This window comes from Vicia villosa, linkage group LG3 (assembly GCF_029867415.1).
Source record: "Vicia villosa cultivar HV-30 ecotype Madison, WI linkage group LG3, Vvil1.0, whole genome shotgun sequence".
Classification (NCBI taxonomy): Eukaryota; Viridiplantae; Streptophyta; class Magnoliopsida; order Fabales; family Fabaceae; genus Vicia; species Vicia villosa.
Window position 1 is genome coordinate 74,264,318 of NC_081182.1, and position 22,251 is coordinate 74,286,568.

Consider the following 22,251-nt stretch of genomic DNA (forward strand, 5'->3'; position numbering starts at 1 on the left):
TTTTAATGGACTGGATTGATTTCTCTTTCTATAATCCTTAATATTTATTTTAAATCAATATGGAAAGAGAAACCAATCCAGTCCATTAAAATCAACAAAATCAAAATTTATTGGTCATGATTCATTGTTCTCATTTCTCATAATAACCAAGTGTTCTCACTTGAGTCGTCCCCATATATATATATATATATATATATATATATATATATATATATATATGGGGCGACTCAAGTGAGAACACTTGGTTATAATGAGAAATGAGAACAATCAGTTATAGCCCTTAGATTTTATTAAATGAAATTTGTGGTATAGATTATATCTTACTTAAAATAAACATACGACTAAATGATACACACAATCATTTTTCTCAAATCTCAATTAAATAAATAATCTCTTATGAATAAAATTTAATATTTATTTCTCTAAGACATTTTTATTTAGTATTTGTAACACCCCATACATAACTGACTAGTATATTATGCATGAAACATTAAAATTGATATTGAGTACATACAGAAGCTATAGTTATAGAAAGATCCATATAAAATACAACATGAAATTCTACTAAGAAGCATAATACATGAGTCTTCAATGGATCTTGCACAGCGGAAAAAGAGATCTGACGAGGTCTTCGAGCCAACACCACTTCCAAGCCTTCAGTCCGAACCTGTTACTAACCAAACGCTACTAACTGCACCTGAAAAAATATAAGTTGATTGGGGTGAGATTACTAAATCTCAGTGAGTCCTCCTATCCTATGGGTCCACTCGGTTCTACAGGGTACATGCATCAAAAACCGAATCCACCATTGATCCGGGGTTCAACCTCACATCCGGTACAAGTACGGAGCAAACAAGGCGACTTATCCACCATTGGACTTGTCTCAAGAAAATACACATTGTATAGCAAACAAGTATGCAAACCCGCATCCGCATACGGGGAATCCAGAAGTGTAAACAACCCCGGCTAGGATTATGGAATAAATGCATCCTCGATGAGTAACCTCCTGCCTATTTGTCAAGGGACTTGTACAAGCACACTGCAGGATGGTTAAACGAGTCCACAAGCCTAAATGGCCGTACCATGACCTGGCCTAATTGGCGTCATTATCCCGTTAACCTCCTTCACGCTAGTGAGTTACGCCGAGTACAAACCGCCACCTTGACGCCTGAGCCCATCGGGCGAAAGCCTAGTATTAGTCTACATGACTTTACTAGAGGTGAGTTATCTCATTATGCATTAGCCTACTTGGCCGCATAACCCCACCATACCGAGCACGCAAGTGTGTTAACGCCAAGTGAGTAGAACCCCGTACGGAAACTCACGAGCACACTGCAACGGTAGCTCAGATGCACACCATATCGAACAATACACATGAACGGGTTATTCCATTGGACTACACGGTCCGGGAAAATACCTTGACTTCATAGTAAGAGGTATATCCCAATCTAGCCTGCCGGCCACTTCGATTCAAGCATACAAAAATATGACATAAAGTCAAGGTCACAACAATGCAATCAATCCAATCGTTTAACCAAAACGATGGGGTCCATAGATTATCATGTATAAAACATAATGGCATAACGCTTTCAAATATGGGTATCACAATCATAATGAGCAATAAATAAACTATGCCATGCTTAACATAAAATTATTAATCAATTGGTAAAGACATAAGTTCCATACTAATTCATTGATTCACTAAGTGGGGATAAAATATAATTAAACCAAACATTCTGGTTTGGGGACCAATTTTATTAGAAAGTAGACGTCGCCAGCTTTCCGACGATATAAAGTTTGCGCAATTCCGATACCCGAGCCGAAAGTTACGAATTTATAAAGTTTGGCTGATTTTTCCCTTTTAACCCAGTGTAACGGGTTACGCCAAATCCGTAACCGGTTACGGGCACGAAAAATAGCCCAGAATTGCATTTTCAGCAGCGTAACCGGTTACGCAAAACCCCGTAACCGATTACACTGTAACAGAAATGAATTTTCTGCATTTTAAGAGTTCTAAAACAGTCCCAAACCTTTCTAATTGATCCCCTGTATCATATATATAATTTCCAACGAAATTCTAACATGCAATAATGATCAAGGATATATCCAACCAAATATTAACAAAGACAACTAACAATTATCACAATTAGCATGTTAATGTCATGGATTTAAGATTACTTCTCACAATCCCTAAATCCCCAATCACAAACCCTTACATGCAACACCCCCAAGTCACTATCTAAGGACTCACCTTGGATTAATAGAGGTTTAGATGGTGTTAATGCAGCCTTTGAACTCCACTCTTGCCCAAAGGTTCACCTTCTTCATCATCAAATTCGCAGCTGCATTCACACACAAACTCAGCATGGATCACTCCACTTCAAACCTGCTTATTTCCCTCAAAACAGAACCCATGAATGCGAATTAGTATATCGAATCGAAGGGAATTTCGTTAGCTATCCAAAACTTCAAGAATTACCTCAATCGGAGCTGTGAGCAGAGAGTTATGGCACTTTTAGTGGAGGCTGTCCATGGGTTGCGAAAATGGAGAAGATGGACATGACTTCTACTTTCTCCCACTTGCTTCTAAGTTCTTCTTTCTTAAAAATTCTGACTTATAACAACTAACCCTCCAAACATGCCCTTATGATCATGCAATAGAGATCAATATCCATTATGTCCTCTAACTTGTTCATATTTACAACAATGCCATGTAGTCATAATCTAACTATGCCATTAGATTCTAACCATTCCACATGAAACTTTCTCTTAATAATCTTTCTTAGATTAATATAATCCAATATTAATATGCCTTCTAATCATCACTTAACCAATTAAATGATAATTATCGGGTTTAGAGAGTCAGGGTATTACATTCTCCCCCCCTTAAATAGAATTCGTCCTCGAATTCCTTCCGTTCACCACGAATACCAACCCATCATAGCTATCCAATTAAGGGAAAGAATATTACTCGCATTTCTCCTTAGGTAATCTCACTACTCTGTTTGAGGGTCATTCCATATGAAGAAACGTGTTCTGCCAAAACACCTGTGTCCGACTACACATGATTAGAAACCTTAACCCTCAAGCAACACGTCTCATCTGATACTTCGTCTTGACATTCCTGACCGAAAACCTTAGTACTCACCTAACGTATCTCCTCTGGAACTTCATCTCAATAACCCTAAGAAAGATCTTCTAATACTCTTAATTTCCGCTGACCTACACTGGACTTCCATGCCTTCGAAAGCCGTAATACTCTATCCCTGTCGGCGTCCTTAGTTTCAACCTTCGCTGAACTTATCCTTGCTCAACACACATTACTAATTCTTCCTCAACTCCTCGAATCGCTTCCTGTTCATGAATCCTCGTTACCACGTTGCTCTCCACAATGAAACGTCGGATTACCTCCTACATTAGTCCATTCAATGATGTTAAGATGACTGCCATTTCCCTTGGTCTTAACTTCCAACTCCATGATGCTTACGACGAATCACTCCACGTTCCCCTTTGCGTATGCAACTAAGGCTTCTTACTTCGATTTCCGTTTCGGTATTATCCGTAACAACCGTCACTACCATCCACAAGGTGAAACACTCTGCAACTACAACCTGGTTATTCCACCACCTCACACAAAATTCCACTGATGAAAGGTGAAATTCAGCAGTTAACCTGCAAACACTGCCCACGCCTTCCTGCACGATCGTACTGCATAAGGCATAGCCACAAGGAACTTACGCTAATCCGGCCCATTGACGACACTTCTCGAGATTACGGTGATCCTTGGGAGACTAGAAAGAACGAAACGCTGCTTCGACAATTTCCCTTAGGAAGATACTTTCATCCCAACATAACTCCTACAAATAGTCCGTCCGTTCCTACCTCGGACTTATCTGATTCTTCCTTGATCCGTTGCTCTACTCTGATCCCAACAAGTCACACACCTTGAAATCCTCTGAGTCATATTATATCCATAATTCACTTAGTTTCCTTTAATACACAATAATTCCTTATCCACAGTTGTCCAATTACAACACGTTCCAGGTCTCCATATACATCCATCATCAACTACTACTCGTCAAAGTTGCATACTCTCCAGAATCAAGCTTCTACTTACCCTGCCATTCCATATAGTTCATCTACCACAACTTAGGTACACGTTTCATCCTCAGGACATTGAAACCCAAACACTCACTGACTTAGAGGTTCGTCCTTGTCACTGATTTCCACAGTGTACATCTGCTATGTTTTTCATTCTAACAAATCTTTGTTGCTCAACCGGTATATCGAATCCTTCACGACATACTGCAGTTCATGATAATTCTAGCAGTTTTACACAACTTTTACTCAACCATACACCCTCATTCTCTTAGCGTAGTATCACCTCTGACAACTCGTGCAACTTACCGATATAACAATACTCCCATAGCCACACTCCATTCACACAGTCATCTAATGTTTGTTCTGCCTCTGAACCAAACTGATTTCCTCGGCGGCTGCATCCTTCATTGCAGTGCTTCCAACGGTCTGAGTGTAGCCACAATGCAAGAAATTGCACTTTGCACTTTGAACATCTCTCTTATAAACTCCTTAGCAGTTCTCAAACCAAAAAGTCCGTGCTTTACCAAGATTAACACTTCTCCACTCATATTATCTAGCAATACCTTACCGGACACATCACACATCGAGCCGATCCAAGATACAACTTGCATATTCCATCATCGGTCGCCAATGGTACATGATAGCCACTCACCATGCTGACCAGGATATCATGACCGCACATAAGTTTCACTCTAGGCACTCATGCAAAATTGCCAACTTAACGCTTCATGAAACAAGAATATCCCAAGGTACAATCTGATACTGACTCACGCGATCACGATCACTCAGGGTCTCCATAAGTATAGTATTGGATGTTGATCTATCACACCATCGCCTGTCCAGTTATTCCTCTACTATCGAGCGCGACGTATGGATCTTTATCCCATATACCTTATGAGAGTCTGGATCTGCATCTCACAAGTGCCAAATCAGAATTCTACCTTGAACTTCAGATCACCTTTGTCCCACACATGTCAGAAAAAGATGACTCACACATCCTTGTGCACGATAGCGATACTGTGGCATTATACGCGTCTGGTAGTACCAACATGGTGGTCCAACTCCGAGGCCATGTATCTAGGTAACCTACCTCAGTGGCGTATAATGATCTCCACGCGTATCCTAAAGTCACAACCGACAAGTGTCTGAACAGGCCTCCAACAGATTCATCGTTCCTCAAGTCTTTCGAATCACACTACTCAGGATGCTAAAACCTGAGAGTGCTACACTTCAAGGTTCACTTACTTGGAAAGCCAAAACTCCTAGCACGAAGATTTGAAGTTCAACTTCGGATTACCATGCAGTGCGTGTACCCACTCGTCCCACGCATGCATGAGATTCCAAGGATAATTCAGTCCAGATAGGAATACTATGGTTCCTAACAACCAACTCAACTGCGATTATCCTACTGTCGTTCCAGATAGATCTTAGTTCTTACTCGCCTGAACGTCCAATGCCAAGCGTAGTTCTATAGCTTCACTCGGGGTCAGACAAACAACAACTAACAAGAACTTAGGTCACTGCATTTCACGCTTCTACATCATTTCATATTCCATCTAGCGTAGTTCTAGAACTTAAATACAAAATGATAAGAACGGAAATGCATGCCCTCTTCCACCGACAAGGTATTCAAGCTTCGCCAATCTTAAGTTACCACACTCATACGTTCCACCAACATCTACTAGGTAACTACTCTCAATTAGGGTACTTCAAGTTGGATCAGGATCTATTACTTCATCCATCCAATTACTGTCCGTACTAGCACAAACAGAAAGGTCTGATTCCTCTGTTCGCATTTCCAAGGGTTATTCTGTCCTATCAGCTCATCAGTCACACTTAACACCGACAGCATCATCAGTACTGAATCCTACTAATTCTCAGCTCAACACCTTCGGAGAATCCCACTTACAAGGCTCCTACTCATTCCTATTTGGATTTCCCTTGCTATTACCAAGACTTAGAGAAAGTTTACTTCGTCCAAATCAAAATCCTGGGGGTTCTAGCTGTCTCCATCCACACCTTGACAGTTTGGGTATTACTACTTTGTGTCGAACGCTCTCCTTAAGCTTGACGACTCCAATATCATCCACTTAAAACGTCCAACAATTCATTACTCATCCCACTCCAACAACTTAGGTTCACAACCTTACAGGCTTACGAGTCCTCGTGGCGGCTCTGCCGTAATCCTACTATCTCACACTCAATCGATGAGTTGATCAAGTTCAACAACTGAATGAGATATCAGTAAAATCAGGCTAGCAACGCACACTTGAGAGGAGGAAAAGGAATTGCTAGTGATGTCTCATGGCTCGGCCGAGAATCGACCTGCTCTGATACCAACTGTAACACCCCATACATAACTGACTAGTATATTATGCATGAAACATTAAAATTGATATTGAGTACATACAGAAGCTATAGTTATAGAAAGATCCATATAAAATACAACATGAAATTCTACTAAGAAGCATAATACATGAGTCTTCAATGGATCTTGCACAGCGGAAAAAGAGATCTGACGAGGTCTTCGAGCCAACACCACTTCCAAGCCTTCAGTCCGAACCTGTTACTAACCAAACGCTACTAACTGCACCTGAAAAAATATAAGTTGATTGGGGTGAGATTACTAAATCTCAGTGAGTCCTCCTATCCTATGGGTCCACTCGGTTCTACAGGGTACATGCATCAAAAACCGAATCCACCATTGATCCGGGGTTCAACCTCACATCCGGTACAAGTACGGAGCAAACAAGGCGACTTATCCACCATTGGACTTGTCTCAAGAAAATACACATTGTATAGCAAACAAGTATGCAAACCCGCATCCGCATACGGGGAATCCAGAAGTGTAAACAACCCCGGCTAGGATTATGGAATAAATGCATCCTCGATGAGTAACCTCCTGCCTATTTGTCAAGGGACTTGTACAAGCACACTGCAGGATGGTTAAACGAGTCCACAAGCCTAAATGGCCGTACCATGACCTGGCCTAATTGGCGTCATTATCCCGTTAACCTCCTTCACGCTAGTGAGTTACGCCGAGTACAAACCGCCACCTTGACGCCTGAGCCCATCGGGCGAAAGCCTAGTATTAGTCTACATGACTTTACTAGAGGTGAGTTATCTCATTATGCATTAGCCTACTTGGCCGCATAACCCCACCATACCGAGCACGCAAGTGTGTTAACGCCAAGTGAGTAGAACCCCGTACGGAAACTCACGAGCACACTGCAACGGTAGCTCAGATGCACACCATATCGAACAATACACATGAACGGGTTATTCCATTGGACTACACGGTCCGGGAAAATACCTTGACTTCATAGTAAGAGGTATATCCCAATCTAGCCTGCCGGCCACTTCGATTCAAGCATACAAAAATATGACATAAAGTCAAGGTCACAACAATGCAATCAATCCAATCGTTTAACCAAAACGATGGGGTCCATAGATTATCATGTATAAAACATAATGGCATAACGCTTTCAAATATGGGTATCACAATCATAATGAGCAATAAATAAACTATGCCATGCTTAACATAAAATTATTAATCAATTGGTAAAGACATAAGTTCCATACTAATTCATTGATTCACTAAGTGGGGATAAAATATAATTAAACCAAACATTCTGGTTTGGGGACCAATTTTATTAGAAAGTAGACGTCGCCAGCTTTCCGACGATATAAAGTTTGCGCAATTCCGATACCCGAGCCGAAAGTTACGAATTTATAAAGTTTGGCTGATTTTTCCCTTTTAACCCAGTGTAACGGGTTACGCCAAATCCGTAACCGGTTACGGGCACGAAAAATAGCCCAGAATTGCATTTTCAGCAGCGTAACCGGTTACGCAAAACCCCGTAACCGATTACACTGTAACAGAAATGAATTTTCTGCATTTTAAGAGTTCTAAAACAGTCCCAAACCTTTCTAATTGATCCCCTGTATCATATATATAATTTCCAACGAAATTCTAACATGCAATAATGATCAAGGATATATCCAACCAAATATTAACAAAGACAACTAACAATTATCACAATTAGCATGTTAATGTCATGGATTTAAGATTACTTCTCACAATCCCTAAATCCCCAATCACAAACCCTTACATGCAACACCCCCAAGTCACTATCTAAGGACTCACCTTGGATTAATAGAGGTTTAGATGGTGTTAATGCAGCCTTTGAACTCCACTCTTGCCCAAAGGTTCACCTTCTTCATCATCAAATTCGCAGCTGCATTCACACACAAACTCAGCATGGATCACTCCACTTCAAACCTGCTTATTTCCCTCAAAACAGAACCCATGAATGCGAATTAGTATATTGAATCGAAGGGAATTTCGTTAGCTATCCAAAACTTCAAGAATTACCTCAATCGGAGCTGTGAGCAGAGAGTTATGGCACTTTTAGTGGAGGCTGTCCATGGGTTGCGAAAATGGAGAAGATGGACATGACTTCTACTTTCTCCCACTTGCTTCTAAGTTCTTCTTTCTTAAAAATTCTGACTTATAACAACTAACCCTCCAAACATGCCCTTATGATCATGCAATAGAGATCAATATCCATTATGTCCTCTAACTTGTTCATATTTACAACAATGCCATGTAGTCATAATCTAACTATGCCATTAGATTCTAACCATTCCACATGAAACTTTCTCTTAATAATCTTTCTTAGATTAATATAATCCAATATTAATATGCCTTCTAATCATCACTTAACCAATTAAATGATAATTATCGGGTTTAGAGAGTCAGGGTATTACAGTATTTGTTAAATATTAATTATTAAATTTTTTAATAAAGTAAAATTACATAATTTCAAAATAAAATTCTCAATAATGAGTTTATAAAAATTTATTTACTATAATTTGAAATTTTAATATTTTTTAAAAATCTAAATAGAAAAAAAGATTAAAATATCTCATTCAATTTTAATAGGTATCAATTTAAATTATTTATTTTAAATTTAAATTGCAATGTCGGTTTAATTTCAATTCATATAATCATCAAAAAATTTAATTCACGTATATTTTTTTTCTAACCAAATATTTGTAATGCTATGAAATAATTTTACAAAAACGTTAAAATAAAAAATCTTTAATATATGCTAGTTTTGATAGTGTTATTTATTTTTAATAGTAATGCATTTTAAATTTTGTAAATATGAATATTATAGAGATAGTTATATCAGATTTTGTAATAAAATTATTTTAACAATATCACTATTTTTATGATATATATTTGTTTGTTATAAAATTTTTAAAAAACTACGAATTTTTTAGCATCATATATTTTTGGCACAGAAAAAAATTTAATTTATTTAAAAGAAATAATTATTAAAATTAAATTTAAAATTTTTAATCTTTTTTCTATGAATTTTTTAAAAATTATTATTTTTTGAAATTACAATGAAAATATTTTCATAAAAATCATTATTAAAAAATATTTTATCATAAAAATTATGAAATTTTAATTCTAAATAATTTTTTATAATTTAAAACTAAAATTATTTAAGAAATAAATATTTAATTTTATTCATAAGAGATTCTCTAATTAATTGAGATTTGAGAAAAATGATTGTGTGTAACTTTTAATTGCATGTTTATTTTAAGTAAGATATAATCTATACCACAAATTTCATTGAATAGAATCTAAGGACTATAATGATTGTTCTTATTTCTCATTATAACCAAGTGTTCTCACTTGAGTCTCCCCATATATATATATATATATATATATATATATATATATATATATATATATATATATATATATATATATATATATATATATATATATATATATATATATATATATATATATATATATATATATATATATGGCATATCATATGAGAATGACATATTTATATGAGAATATGAGAATGAATCCGAACCATTGGATTTTAAAATAAATGGTGGAGATTATGAGTGAATCTTTTTTTTCTCTCTCCTACTTCATTTATTTCAAGATACAGGAGAGAGAAAAAAAGATTCACTCATCATCTCCACCATTTATTTTAAAATCCAATGGTTCGAATTCATTCTCACATTCTCATATAAATATGTCATTCTCATATAATATTTCTACTAAATTTCTTCCTCAAAATTAATAATAATAATAATAATTAATTAATAATGTTATTAATTAATAAGTTAATCATTTAATTAAATTAATATTTAATTCATTAAATTGATATAAATAATTAGTAAAATTAAATTAAAACTCCTAATCAATCAAAAAATAATATATCCACTTCTTTATGTATTCTTTATGTAATGGTGAATTTTTTATTTTATGATTTTTATTTAGCATAAATCTATATAAAAAAATTATTCTAAATTTATAATTTTATAATTTCGCACTCAATTTTTAATTCTTAGTTATAATTTGAATTTCTTCTATTTCAATTTCACAACTCTACTTATTTTTTATTTCAATTCTTAATTTAACATTATTTTATTTTATTTTATATAGTTTTTATTTTAAGTAATTCTATAAAACATCAAACACAACTCACTTATATTTTAAATTAGAGACACAAATGTTATAAAATTACTGATATCAGTATTTTTTTAATTTAGTATAATTAGCAATAATATTTAAAAAAATATATCCGTACATCGCACAAGGTTACATCTAGATGATGTTAAAGGTAGTGCATTAATAATATAAATTAATTTATATTGTCATCCAATTAGAATTCATCAATCAAGCATGTCACATAATTTTTTTTAAAATAACAGGGTGACTTGACACTTAAGTCGTGATTGATTGAAAGTGTAAAATTATTTTACATTAAAGTGCATATTATTTTTCTCTTATTTATTAGGATTTATTACATATCCATATGCAATTTTAAATTCTATTATATATATAATATATATATAATTGCATTAAACAGTACTATAACGCTAAAAAAATCAATCTCACAAATTAAATAAAAGATTGTCTAAAAAAAGCTACAATGAAAAAATAGACGAATATATTGATGTTAAATTTTGATTTGATTATTTTTCTTTGAGTTTTATCATTTATTTAAATTTGTTTACTTTTAAATTTTTAGTCAAACAGTTTAAATTTTAAATAATAAAATGTTAGAGCTTTTGTTTTACCTTTTGATTTGATTGGTTGTGATTTGTTTCAGAGTGTAATAAAGATGAATTTTACCTTATTTAAAAGGAAAAATTTATAAAAAATAAATAAAAAATAAAAAAGGATCCTAACGCAAAAGCCGAAACCACCGACGCTGCTACACCAAACAAGGCATCAATGTTACGTGAGAAACTAAAAAGGAAATTCAATCAATTAAATAATAAAAAAAGGAAATAATTGGGAAAAAAAGGGGTTTCGTGCGTCACTGTGACAAACTTATTCAAGGCCATGTTTGGTTGGCGCGTATATATATAGAAGATGACAAGCGATGACCAATCCGATCGCTACAGCTCATTGACCGGACAGTTGCATTGTGTCAGGCTGTTGTTCTGTTTCAACACACCTTTCTGACTCTTCTTCTTGACTTCTTCCACTTTGGGGGGCTTGGTTTCTCATTCGCCCACCCTTCACATCTTCAGGTTTTCTTTCTTTTTCGCCTTTACATTCTGCATGGGTTTTGTCTTGGTTCATTCATCTACGTTGCAATCACCGTTTTGTTTTGTTTTTCTTTCTTTCTGAATTTCGTTGCGTTCGCAAGGTGTTTGTTTAATTGTGTCAGCGAAATTGTGTGCTAGTTATCAGATCTATTCTGTATATTTTTTTCTCTTTGCTTTCAATTTAAGCTTTTTGTTGTATGTATGTATGTATGTATATATGGTGAAAATTGTTTGAAAAATGATTTAATACTGAAAAATTTATGATGAAATATAGAGATATAAGAGGCAGGTTTTTGACGTTGGGAGGGACCAATGGATCTAGGATTAGGAGATTCTTTCAGTATGTTTTTATTTGTAAAAGCTAGGTTCAGCTATAACCTAATGGGATTGACCACAGTGGATTGTGGAATGTAACATCAGGAAAACTTTACCTCCACTATTAGGGATTTTAATATCAAAAGGGGAACGATTAAGGTAATAACCGCTACCACCCTCCCTCCCAACCTGATGTGGCAAAGGGTGGCTGTTTGGAATTAGAGTGTGTTTGGTTATGCGTTTGATAAAATTGATCGTAAGTGAATTGATTTTTTAAAATTGATTCGTGATTAAAGTGAGTCGAAGGTAAAGTGATTTAAATTTGGATAAATTTTTGCATAAGTGAGCTGAACAGTAAATTTAAGTGTAAACAATCACTTTTAGAATCAAAAGCTACAGCTTCAATTCTAAGTACTCAAACTGTGAAACCAAACATACACATACACTTAGTGAATTATTACAGTTTTTTCCTTTATTAGCCTAACCTAGTAATTTGGTGATATAATGTTGAATTAAGCAATGCACTTTACTTTGAAAGCTTCTTAAGTGGAGGTTATTTTCTTATTTTATTATGAAAGCCGTATAAGAAATCTTCTCATATTGATAGAAGGAAAAAGTCTAATACTTGAATGACAAGCAGAAGTTGAGTGCCAGGTTGGATTAGCTTACTTTTGGCGAAATATCATATTTCTTTTCTAGATAAACTAGCTTTCTGTGGGTGTTTTTGAAAAGAAAAGCTACTATTTTCCAAAGCTAAGAAGTAATGCTTACCATATACGCTGATCCTTGTTTGAATATAATACAAATAGTAGGTCCATGATTATAAATAACTATTTTCCGTTTTTGTTGTTTTCCTTAAAAGCTAGTCCCATTTCATAGCTGGATTTTGTCTTTGTTTTCATATGCATCTAAACCTTTTGAATCACTTTTACTTCTGTTCCTAGATCCATGATTCTTGTAATGACACGAGTATGGTCATCGGGCTTGATTCTTGTAATGAGTTTTTAGACCCTTGTATCTTATGCTTATCCATAGATTTTTCTTGCTTGTTGATTTCAGTTACCATCTGTAGCTACATCTGTGTCACGCTCCTCGGTACAGTTGTCAGCTCAGATGCAAAATCTTTGCCAACTGTTTTATTTATGCAAACGTTACTGAAGAGTTCCTTTCAAGTTATTTATTTCCTGTTATGCATATTTATAGGACAGCATGGAAGTTGTTTTCTCATATATTATTGTGTTATCTTTTAGCCTTTCTAGGTCTGCTTCAAAGTTTATAATTTTACTGGAAAACCAAAGGACGCATCACAATGAAGGCATTGATTCTGGTTGGAGGTTTTGGAACAAGGTTGAGGCCATTGACACTCAGTGTTCCCAAGCCTCTTGTTGATTTTGCTAACAAGCCTATGATTCTGCACCAGGTAAGGCTTTCGATACCTCTTTTCTTGAAGCCTTACAATTGCTATGCTACCTGAGTAAATTAGAGATGGGCTTTGTTTTTAATAGCCTCTATGTGATATTTTCTCCCTCATATCATGGATCAGAGTTTTGCATGAATGCTGCATAGCCAAAATAATTTTTGCAGAAATTTTAAGAGAAATGAGTTGGCATGCTTATTGACTCTTGGATAAGAGATCCACAACTTTTTTTCATATTCAACAAGGCAACAACCAATAAAATTTAAAATAAGATATGTTAGAATTTTACCTTCACCTATCCATCTCCTACCGATGTTTGTATGTGAAAAAAGTGCATTTGTAAGAACTTTCAATTACCTAAATAAAATACTACTATTTTACTTTTGAAAAATATGTGTTCTAATTTTTTAGAGGTGTCCATTATAATAGTAAAGCAGTCTATGGAATGTCGATGCAAAGGAAAAAATTGTTTTTTAAGGACACTTCTCTGAGTTATCCAACATGTGTTGCACAGGTGTTGTACAAGTGTCGGACACCAACGCTTGTCCAACATCTGGACAAGCTTAATCGAAGGAGTTTATGATTTTTGTGTTGCCATGTGACACTATTCTCTAGATACTGGAAAAAGAAGTTTCCTTTTGTTGCTTGGGTCAGAAACAATACATTTAGTTTTCCAGTTTAGTATGTCGAAGTATATATTTTCTCAACGAGTTGATTTAGATTACTTTTGATATCTGCTTCCTCCATCATTGTATTTTAGGTTAATATAGTGTGTGTGTGTGTTTGTTCATGTTTCTTTATTGTATCTTCATCCCCTTTCCTAAAAAAGCTGGTGAAATTGTTATTGTTTGATTGAGAAGGGATTTCAAATTCCATTTAATATTTAATTCTTCTCCTTTCATTTTATTTTGTTCCTTTCATTATCCCATCACTGCCTTTGAGTATATGCAGGTGCAAGACCTAAATATTTATTTATTTATGTTTATGTATATTTGTCTTAGTACGGCTTAATAAACCATCATGTTTTGTGTTTTTCCTTTTAATTTGTTTTGCAGATAGAGGCTCTTAAGGACATTGGAGTTACGGAAGTGGTGTTGGCTATCAATTACCAACCAGAGGTATGGATTGTGCCACTCTTTACCTAATCGCGTGCAGTCATTCTCACGGACATTTATGAAACAAAGTTTCTATATTTTGAATTTGTTAACCCTTCCTCTTGCAGGTGATGTTGAATTTCTTGAAGGATTTTGAGGAAAAGCTCGACATCAAAATCACTTGCTCTCAAGAAACTGAACCATTGGGGACCGCAGGTCCCTTGGCTCTAGCCAGAGATAAGCTGATAGATGGTTCTGGTGAGCCTTTTTTTGTTCTCAACAGTGATGTTATCAGTGAGTATCCGCTTAAAGAAATGATAAAATTCCACCATTCCCATGGAGGGGAGGCTTCCATTATGGTGACAAAGGTAACGGAGTTGAAAAAAGAAAATTTCTATTGCAAATTATAGCATTCAATATATTTATTTCATACATATATACTTGTGCAGGTTGATGAGCCATCAAAATATGGTGTGGTTGTGATGGAAGAGACCACTGGCCAGGTTGAGAAATTTGTGGAGAAACCAAAGTTATTTGTTGGTAACAAAATCAATGCTGGAATATACCTATTGAACCCCTCAGTTTTGGATCATATTGAACTGAGACCCACTTCTATCGAGAAAGAGGTTTTTCCAAAGATTGCAGCAAACAAAAAGCTATATGCAATGGTTCTACCAGGATTCTGGATGGACATTGGACAGCCAAGGGACTATATCACAGGCCTGAGACTCTACCTGGACTCACTGAGGAAAAATACTTCTTCCAAGTTGGCCAGTGGCCCTCTCATTTTGGGGAATGTAATTGTGCACGAGACAGCCACAATTGGTGAGGGATGTCTCATTGGACCTGATGTAGCAATTGGCCCTGGCTGTATTATTGAGTCAGGTGTCAGGCTTTCAAGCTGCACTGTAATGCGAGGAGTTCGGATTAAGAAGCATGCTTGCATATCCAACAGCATCATTGGATGGCATTCCACTGTCGGGCAATGGGCTCGTGTGGAGAATATGACTATCCTTGGAGAAGATGTCCATGTGTGTGATGAGGTTTACAGCAATGGTGGTGTGGTTTTACCCCACAAGGAAATCAAAACAAGCATTCTGAATCCAGAGATAGTCATGTGAGGCTTCTGCCATCCAAATTCTTAGCATTTCATGCACTTAGGAGGTAGTAGGTTCTCGAGTTTGAAATGAAATATGTGTTCGTTTCATACTATTTGCTTTTATTATTAATCACAATGCTCTTTCTTGCATATTGTACAAGTCAGTTTCATATAGAATGAGTGATGCCATAATTCATACTTGAAAGGTCTGTCCATGTAAAAGGGCATAAGTTTGGCATTTTGTTCGAAAGTTGTTTTACTTTTGGTGTTATGTACAGAAGTTTTTCTAATTATTTGAGGGTTGCAAAATTGGGATTCTTTGACAGGTAAATTTCCTTATCATGGGACCAATAGAGTTTTCACATTTTCTGTAGGACTGCCGTGTGATGTGATGGTAGTAGAGCCATAGAGGATTTTGATGATTCAAAAGTCTATAATGTAAGATATCATTATTATATAATATTAGAAATTGAAAAATGTGGGTGTGAGAAGTTTATCTTACCATGTAACCACAACTCCATGGGAAGATATTGGATGAGCTAAGCTATGCAATTATAAGACAATGTTTGAAAATAGTAGGAGAATATTTACATTTACATACAATAACATATATAAAATTATTACTGCTTTATTACTAAAAACTGCTAACAAATGTTTTAATTGTTTTTTACCTTTTCCTCAACTAGTTCAATTTTAAAGCTGTTTTTGCAAGTATTTTACACGGAAGAGCAGTAAGGGACAAGATCTATGTTTTATCCTAAAAATGTATGCTCAATGTATGGTTTTTAAGTGGATTATCCTAGTTGCATTGGCAAAAATGGGCTAAAGTGGAAAGAATATTTTGACAGATAACTTCCGTCCCCCTTTTTCCTTTCCTATTTTGCTTTCATTTCTCTTACGAAACAAAATCCAAATTATCTACAACTTTTCTAGAACATGATGCTTTAATCCGCTATCAGTCTTTTTGGGTTTAGATGAGGCCCCTAAATTGAAAAGAAATTAAAATAAAACGCTTACCAATATGAAATAGTTTACATATTTAGTATGACTAATAAGTGGAACAAACCTCTAACTAGGTACTTCCAAAACTTAAATATTACCACTTTATTTTACAAGTAAATACTACCACATTAATCATCTAAAGTTTTTTTTATCACCAGTGAAAAATAATGTTACAAAATTTTTTCACTAAAGAATTTTTTTTTATTAAATTATTAGTATTACTCTATAGTCCTTTAATCCCCTCTTTAAACGAATTTGATGACCGCTACATATCTTTAAGGAAGCTATCTATTTTCATAACTGTAAAAACTGCAATAACTTGGAAAAAAATGTTGCACAATGACCATCAATTTCCAAATGTTGGAAAGGAAGCCATTTTATTGTACAAACAAAATAAATAGTTAAATACAAAGCAGTTCATGCAAATTATCATCACTTCTCTAAATTGAATATTGTACAACTTGAACCTCACTCTCAATACAGAAGAAAAAGACTAAAGAAAATAAAGTACAACCAAGTGATATTCACTAGCAAAATGTACAAATCAAGTAGTTATGTCTCTGTGGGTGTAGCTAACTGCTTTATCACCATCTACTACTTGTCCACTTCCTTTGAGAATCCTGCAATGGCAAATGAATATTTAATGCAACAGTTATGATCCTTTTTTATAAGCCTATTGGAAGGTTTATTTGCCGTTTCTAAAGTATTAGAAAGCGCGTCGGCTCTTACCATCTGGTTGTTAACAATCCATCAACTCCTACTGGACCTCGTGCATGAATCCGGCTTGTACTTATTCCAACCTATTAAAGTCCAAAATATTTTTTTTTGAATTAAATCAACAAGCTTAGCACAAAGCTTACCGACACTAAAAACAAAATGTTTTCTAATAACATACCTCCGCGCCTAATCCAAATCGTGCTCCATCACTGAATCTTGTACTAGCATTGTGAAAAACAGCAGCACTGCCAATAGAATAACAAAGATTATTCACATTAATGCATGCCACTTTACAATTAGATGTAATCTCAAAAAAGGGTTAATTGCTTAAAAAGAAAAAGGTTTTCCGCAAACAATACCTGTCAACTTGACGAAGAAATACATCAGCTACTTTATGATCTTCTGTGATAATGGAATCAGTATGTGCACTGCCACAAAGGAGAAACCGCAATAATTTTAGAAAAGATGAATGAAAAGAAAATATGCTTCAACAAAGTTATAATCAAGAAATACTAGAGTAACGTGCCTTCCATAAAGATTTATATGACTGATAGCTGCATAAACATCGTCCACGATTTCAATAGTGCAAGCCAAAGAACAATACTCGTGATGTAATGAATGAGCAAGTGGAATATTTAATAGAGAGCTTGCTTTGGGTCCTCCATATATCGTAACGCCTGCATAAATTTTAGATCATCTAACCGTTCCAGAAAAATTACAAGCTAAATTTTATAATCAGTGTAAGAACTCATTTGACTTCAACAAACTGTTTTTCAATCATACAAAAAACAACTGCAGATAATTATCTAAGTATCGAACAGTAGGCTAAAATTCATACCTTCTGTCCGCAAGTCGATGATAATATTATTTATCCAGCCTTTCTCTACCAAATCCTTATGAACAAGAAGTGTTTCCTAAGAGTTGAAATTTAAACAACATGAATTATGCACGGCGGTGAAAAGTTACAAAGCTTGCAGTATCATCCAGTAAATTAAATTACCATGGCATTGCATCCTGCTGGATAATCAGTTTTTGCATCGAGTACAATCTGCTTAGCCATCTCCAAATTTGCAGATTTATCAACATAGACGTGGCAAATTCCATCTGATTTCGGAAACAAAATAACATCATACGCAATAGTCACTATTTTATCGTTTGAAAAAGGAATTACCATACCATATGAAGCAGAAAGGTCTTACCAGCATGACCTAGAACAGGGATTTTCGTGGAACTTTTGATATCAGAAACAAGTTTGTTGCTGCCTCTTGGAATCACCAGATCAATTACATCATCCAACTGAAAATCAAATAGAACACAGGTTCCGTTCCAGCTTAGCTAAACGTGCCAATATATTCAAACTGAGCAGGCTTATAAACCGGAAATTAATTTGTACTATATTCACCTTAAGTAGCTCAGGTATTTCCGCTCTTGACGTCACGAGTCCGATAAGTTTTGAACCAACAGTATCTGGTATAGCTTCAGTAATTACCTGAAATTTCAGATAAGGAAAATTACTAAAAAAATGTTTATCGATGAAACTGCCAAATAAAATACAATGTAAAAGAAAATAGTTCACAAAATATCATTTAATTTGAAACTAAACTTTGTGTAAAATTGCATTTGATCGCTTAGCCTCCTTTCCTCCTTTCAAGAGAAGCCCATTCCCGCTTCGTATTGCTAAGGAAGCTATCTGTTCAGATTATATGAAGACACTAGCTTAGAATGCAGATAAACGGCGCCAAATCCATAAACAGAAAAATATGAACATGTTTGATTTACCTGTACTAGTGCATCGGGGCGAGACTCAAAAACAATTAAAAGAACTCCCAAAGGAGATGATGTTTTCTCCAAAATTAGCCCCTCTGCAAGCTAAATAAAAAAGAAACTATCAGAAATATCTTAGATCAACAACAACCAACTTTAACGAGTGAAATCAAGAGTGTCTATGACAAACTTATTCAAAACATCATCTTATGACTTGGCAACAAAAGCACGAGTATATATATAGCTAAAACAAACTATTCATTACCTCGGTTCGTTTTAAAATTCGACCAATTGGATCTTCCATGTTTGCAATAATTCGTATGTTGTTGGCAAGGCCTGCAATCTGTCGATTAACATAGTTTATCATGAGAAATTTAGTAGTTTGTGTAAAATTCAACAATTATGTATAATTAGTTAGTTAGCTAAAATTTAAATAATTTTTTCTTTACGTGAACTATCTTGCCTTCTCGTTCTTTAAAGCCAGCCTAGCTACTAATGATTTTTCATATCCCGCTTCTTGAGCTGCTGTAACATCAGCTTCATTTTCGATCCTGATCTCTTTTTGATGCGATTCCAAGGCATCAGCTATATTTAGCAAAATTTGTTTCCTTTCTTCCGAAGATGCGGCCTGTAATGTAAGATTGAGAAATTAGCATGTTTCGGAAGGAATGGTATATTGAAAGCTTAGCGATGTTCAGGATATAAAAGAGACCTGGAGCCGTCTGGAACAGTCCCTAGCTGCAACAGCCATTTCACGTACATCAACCTCTTTTAATGGAACCCACTTAGCCGCATCTTTATGGAAGAGGGTACCGATACGCTGTCCTTGGAGGATTTTAGTGAGATTTTCAGCTGTGTTACCACTGAAAGGAGAAAAACAAAATGTTGCAGAACCCACTTGCGAAAATGAGAATCAGATGTAGAAATAAACACTTTTTTTTATAATCCCATAACAAAACAGCCCTAAAAATGGTGCCTTTAAAAATGTTTAAAAATAAATTTTAAAGAGGGAATTCAAGTATGCGATAAAAATGGTGCTTTTGAGAAATGCAAACAGCACTGCACCTGGTAATGATAACAGGAATGCCGGCATCAGCTGCATGAACAGAAGCTGTTACTTTTGCCGTCATCCCACCTCTTCCCACCCTAGACTTATCTCCAAAAGTAATTTCATTTTGATGCTTTTCCTTAATGTATGTGTGAATGAGCTTTGACTGAGGATCACTTGGAGGGCCATTGTAAAGTCCGTCTACATCACTCAACAAAATAAGAAGATCTGCTTTTAATTCCAAGGCCAGCAAAGCCGATAAACTGTCATTGTCCCAAAATATGCCAGAAGAATCCTCATATGGAGCTTTCCTAGTACTAACTGCATCGTTCTCGTTGAATATTGGAATAACTTTCAATGATAGAAGTGATTTTACAGTTTCGGAAAGTTGCTTTCTAAACTCTTTGTCTCTAAAATCATTGTCAGTAACAAGAAGCTGCGCAGATGTCACATCCAGCTACATCACGGGGTACAAAAAAAAAAGAATTAACAAAGCAATGTAAGCTATCCTAAAATAAAAGTACTAATAACTGAAAACGAAATCGACAAAAAAAAATACATCAAATTCGAACCACGGCAATCATAAGATGCTACATCAACTAATCGATTAAATCAACAACAATAACCTGACTAAACAAATCATCATAAGTTGCCATAAGACTGCTTTGTCCAACAGCAGCACAAGCTTTGCCATCAAGTTCAACTTGTGGCTTCTGAAGATCAGCAAAGCTGTAAAATTTCCAAATTATAATTTCAATTCAACTACTTCAAAAGGGAATCTTGCTTAAATGAAGTGAAACTAATCAAAACAACAACCAAAAAAGTGTTGAACCTACATTACATCTTTTACTTACCTACTATGAATCAATTTTCTATATCGAAGCCTTTGTCGACCTAAGCCAACAGCACCAGATGAAACCAAAATAACTTCATAACCTAGAATGTTCAGCTCCTTAATCTGCCATTTATTTTCAAAAGGGTCACACATTCCCAATTCAAAATCCAATTTTTATCATCATAAACAAAAACAAAACAAAAAAACATTTTTTAACCTGCTCACAAAGTGCCCCTAATTTTCCAACTGCCAATCTTCCATCTTGTCGAGTAACAACAGCAGTTCCAACCTTAAAAACAAATCAAAAAACAACCTTAGTAATTTGCATCACCATTTTGGTTTTGAAGCATTGCATACACAATTACATAATAATGAAAATGAAGTTGAAAAGGAATGATGAAAATGAAGAAGAATGAATGAATACCTTGATGATTATGCGCTTAACATCTTTGACGAAATCTCTACAAGGGTCGGCGTTCTCCATTATTGTCTGACCAATGAAGTGTGCAGCGTCGTTGGTAGAGAAGAAAGAGAAAGAGAGTTGTGTTTAGTTTGTGATATCACATTCACGTGTCAATAAAAATTGAGTTTTTTTTTTAATTTTTGTATGAAAATTAAATTGTAAAAAGTACAAAAAGATTGTTTATAAAAAGGAGTAAAAGCAAATGAAAATTATATTTGGTGAAATAAACAATAAAGGTAATAAATGAAAGTTTGGATGGTGAATTATCTTATTTTGAGATTGTTTTCATAAAAAAAAATCTCAAGTACAACTGTCATACATGACACTAGAAATAAAATAAAAGATATAAGGGGTTGTAATATCTTACTATCATCTACTATCTCTTAAAATAATAAAAGTTGTTAAATTTGGACTTTGGAAACTCAACATGTCCATGTCCTCTGTTATATGTTTGTCTCAAAGACTTAATCAACATTTTCTTATAAAAGGGCCAAAATATTTTATAAATATTTTTCATTAATTTAGTTTTTTATGCACTAATTTATTTATATTACACTAGTTTCATTTGAAATTAAAACTACGTAGGTTATTCTCTTTACTCTTTTTTAGATTAACTTCATGTTTATTTGATACAGAATCGTCTTTAAAGACGTGTAAAATGTCTATCTTAGACTGTGAGTCGTGTAGAAACATATCATGAGTGTCTTCAAATTTTTCAAAGTTGGTGCAGTATAATAGAGACATATTGGTCTTCAGTAGCTTTATAGCTTACATTAGCGTAACAGTGAAGATCATGC

General features: G+C 34.8%; 2 protein-coding genes and 1 long non-coding RNA gene across 7 annotated transcripts; 1 reads left to right on the forward strand and 2 right to left on the reverse strand.

Annotated features, from left to right (window-relative positions):
* Positions 1-426: 426 nt before the first annotated feature.
* Positions 427-8,836, reverse strand: LOC131661906 (uncharacterized). 3 transcript variants are annotated; one of them, XR_009301310.1, is made up of 4 exons: positions 8,477-8,836; positions 8,249-8,383; positions 2,480-6,694; positions 427-2,386 (listed from the first exon to the last, which is right to left on the reverse strand). It is a non-coding gene; the product is annotated as an uncharacterized LOC131661906 (long non-coding RNA). The 3 variants fall into 3 exon arrangements; XR_009301309.1 differs by having other exon boundaries at positions 427-697; positions 2,252-2,386; positions 2,480-8,383; XR_009301308.1 differs by having other exon boundaries at positions 2,480-8,383.
* A 2,633-nt stretch (positions 8,837-11,469) lies between these two features.
* LOC131661908 (mannose-1-phosphate guanylyltransferase 1-like) lies at positions 11,470-15,934 on the forward strand. Of its 3 annotated transcripts, none has more exons than XM_058931564.1 (5): positions 11,470-11,682; positions 13,266-13,435; positions 14,488-14,550; positions 14,655-14,894; positions 14,976-15,934. In XM_058931564.1, exons 2-5 carry the CDS (start codon positions 13,325-13,327, stop codon positions 15,645-15,647), a joined length of 1,086 nt encoding a protein of 361 aa, XP_058787547.1. In that variant the 5' UTR covers positions 11,470-11,682; positions 13,266-13,324; the 3' UTR covers positions 15,648-15,934. The 3 variants fall into 3 exon arrangements, with proteins under 3 accessions (XP_058787547.1, XP_058787549.1, XP_058787548.1); XM_058931566.1 differs by lacking the exon at positions 11,470-11,682 and adding an exon at positions 11,885-12,823; XM_058931565.1 differs by lacking the exon at positions 11,470-11,682 and adding an exon at positions 12,856-13,008.
* A 1,051-nt stretch (positions 15,935-16,985) lies between these two features.
* On the reverse strand, positions 16,986-21,573 carry LOC131656108 (delta-1-pyrroline-5-carboxylate synthase-like). The gene is made up of 19 exons (XM_058925878.1): positions 21,416-21,573; positions 21,209-21,280; positions 21,011-21,114; positions 20,783-20,885; positions 20,174-20,613; positions 19,821-19,971; positions 19,572-19,736; positions 19,374-19,451; positions 19,124-19,213; positions 18,948-19,034; positions 18,747-18,833; positions 18,544-18,640; positions 18,345-18,448; positions 18,183-18,258; positions 17,871-18,021; positions 17,704-17,772; positions 17,523-17,589; positions 17,357-17,427; positions 16,986-17,247 (listed from the first exon to the last, which is right to left on the reverse strand). The coding sequence occupies exons 1-19, from the start codon at positions 21,473-21,475 to the stop codon at positions 17,172-17,174; spliced, it is 2,148 nt and encodes a 715-aa protein (XP_058781861.1). The 5' UTR covers positions 21,476-21,573; the 3' UTR covers positions 16,986-17,171.
* Between the last annotated feature and the right edge of the window lie 678 nt (positions 21,574-22,251).